This window comes from Gordionus sp. m RMFG-2023, chromosome 3, assembly GCF_954871325.1.
Source record: "Gordionus sp. m RMFG-2023 chromosome 3, tfGorSpeb1-WG-v2, whole genome shotgun sequence".
NCBI lineage: Eukaryota > Metazoa > Nematomorpha > Gordioida > Chordodea > Parachordodidae > Gordionus > Gordionus sp. m RMFG-2023.
In genome coordinates this window covers 17,218,140-17,220,656 of record NC_088777.1, presented here as the reverse complement: position 1 = coordinate 17,220,656, position 2,517 = coordinate 17,218,140, and the positions used below count along the sequence as shown (strand labels likewise).

At 28.3% G+C, this 2,517-nt stretch overlaps 1 protein-coding gene across 1 annotated transcript; it reads right to left on the bottom strand.

Annotated features, from left to right (window-relative positions):
- Positions 1-200: 200 nt before the first annotated feature.
- Positions 201-2,517, bottom strand: LOC135926771 (uncharacterized). The gene is made up of 4 exons (XM_065462703.1): positions 2,439-2,517; positions 1,319-1,638; positions 504-1,203; positions 201-391 (listed from the first exon to the last, which is right to left on the bottom strand). The coding sequence occupies exons 1-4, from the start codon at positions 2,515-2,517 to the stop codon at positions 201-203; spliced, it is 1,290 nt and encodes a 429-aa protein (XP_065318775.1).

Below are 2,517 nucleotides of genomic sequence, written 5' to 3'. Positions count from 1 at the left end.
GTGTCACACACATATAAAAGAATTTGTAAATACCCTCATAAAATCTATATCTTGATGAATGAGTCTTATGTAACCAGCTAAATTTTATACAAAAGTATCCTATATTTTTGTCACAAAAAAATAATGAAAATATAAAAATTTTGAGACTATTATATAAAAACAAACAAAATTTTTATTATTGTAGATAAGAATTTAAAAAATTAAACATTCAATGTTATATTAATAGCGATTCCTTTAAGATAATCTAATCTTGATCGATTTTCGAAGTCAGAAACAATTGTTACTATTCTCGCATGTAGATTTCGATATTTTTTTCTCGGGGTAGAGGGTGTTTCACCAGAATTATATTGAGCAATTTTTAACTCTGTCAACCCTTGTTGTTTTTTTAAGCCTAGGAAAAATTATATAGTTTATTAGTAAATCTTTATATACTTTTTAAATCATTTTAAAATAATAGATATATAGATAACTTGATATAAATTTCCACATGTTTGGATGGTAACTTGTTAGGAGGGAAATGAAGCATCTATGCCACCCTTCAACCGCGTTGTTGGTTTTCGCTTCCCCGTTCAGTGTTGATTGGTAACAATTCCAGAGTTCAATATTAAACAAAGCAGGTAGTCTGCCTCTTCCAAACGTTTTACCAATATAAGCTTTTTCAAAAGTTTCAATTAGAGGCTGAAGTAACAATTTATTATTAGAATAAAATTCGGAGTTTATTAGTAATTCAAATGTTTCAACTACATTTAAGGGTGGCATAAACGCCAAACAAACCATCATTCTAAGTTGTATATTAAATTTTACATCTGTTTTATATTTATGCGATATTTCTGGATATTTTTGAATGTTTCGCCAAAAGGATTGGCCAAAATGGAAATAGCAACATTTGTGTTGCGAATTGGGAAACACTTCATTGAAAGCTTTTACACTGGCCATTTCAAAATCCGTCATAATTTTTTTTGGAGTTGATATTAAGTTGACACCTATAATAGTAAATATTCTTTTATAAGTTTCATAATCCTTTCTATTGGTCAATATATATATGAGAGGTAAAACATTATTATTTCTAATCCCATGAATTGTATAAATTTGCATAAATAAAGGTGGCGACGATTTAAATGTACCATCAGAAAACCAATGTTCGCATGAAGCTAAGAAGTCCAAATTTTTTCTTGTTCCAAATATGATAACACGGTCGGGAACCTGACACACATGATAAATAAGCAATTATAATAAAGTGTTTCTTATCGGGCAGCTTATCGCAACAAAAATGAAGGATTTAGTTATATTTGTTCAAAAAATTTATAGAAAATCTTACCGGACCATCATCATGAAGTATGAAATCTTCATATTTATCTGTAATTGAATATTCATGCGGAATTACTAGCTCAATAAGGCTGCTAGGATTCGGAGGTGCAAAACTGTTTGAACTCCGCGTTCGGGGAATTATACGTTTCATAAGATTCGGTGATGGTAGTGCCATTGATATAGAATCACTTAATTGAGATACGTGTTTCGCCACAATAAAGTTTGGAGTTTCCATAGTATTATTCAAAGCTTCATTCTTAATTGAATTGATTATTTTCTTGGTTTCCATTTCGATTGGATTTTCTGGATGATTGTGTATTTCATTATTATCTTTTATTTTACCATTTTTTTGTGAGTCGTACGGGACATTTAAAAATATCCTGATTGATACATCTATAATAATTAGTATCTGAGACTACTTTATCCAGGCGGAACAAATAATTTTTAAAGGTTAAGATCTCCTTATTTTTGCTTGATAACATATTTTATAAGACTCCGAAATAAAGAGGAAAGAATGGCGAAAATATTTATAATTTATAACCAAAGGAATGGCACCAGCCAGACGGGAAAATTTTTTTTTTAAATTTCGGCAATACTTTTTTTTTAAATAGTTATAATTTATCAAATATGTCATTAATTATTTGTTAATTTTTAGTGTAGCTATTTTTTTTATTATATTTTAAAATTATTTAAGATTCAATAAGAACCCATATCAAAATATTATATTTAAATTAATTGAAATTAATGCCGAGTTATTATACTAAAAATTTTATCACGCCCCCCCCCCCTTCAAATAAACAGAAAAGATAAAAAGATATCTATAAAGATTGAAAATAATAAAATTAATAAATATTTTAAATTGGGGAAATCCCTTATTTCACTTAGATGTAATTTATTTTTGAATTGCCATTCAAAATTGATCCACGGTTGTGCATTTGACCGATCAAATATAGTTAAAATCAAATAAATATTATTTTATATTGAATATCATCATTTTCTTTAATATTTTTTAATCAATTTTCTTTTTGTCTAAATCTTCAATCGATTTCCGTTTTAGTAAGATTATTGACACAAATCGACCAATTTCTTTCTGAAGAAGAAGTAGATCTAGAAATTGTTAGTAATGTCACTTCTCTTAATGGCCACGGTGGTCAAAGCTAATTCCACTGCTTGAGTTTGAAATCTGATTGTTTCTACTGCTATCCCCAT

Bases quoted from the DNA above. Each gene is read 5' to 3' on its own strand.
- LOC135926771 (XM_065462703.1), bottom strand. From the start codon at position 2,517: ATGGGGATAGCAGTAGAAACAATCAGATTTCAAACTCAAGCAGTGGAA. The intron at 1,639-2,438 runs GTGACATTACTA...GTAAAATAAAAG, and splicing joins CACCGTGGCCATTAAGAGAA to ATAATAATGAAATACACAAT. The intron at 1,204-1,318 runs GTAAGATTTTCT...CATGTGTGTCAG, and splicing joins TACTTCATGATGATGGTCCG to GTTCCCGACCGTGTTATCAT.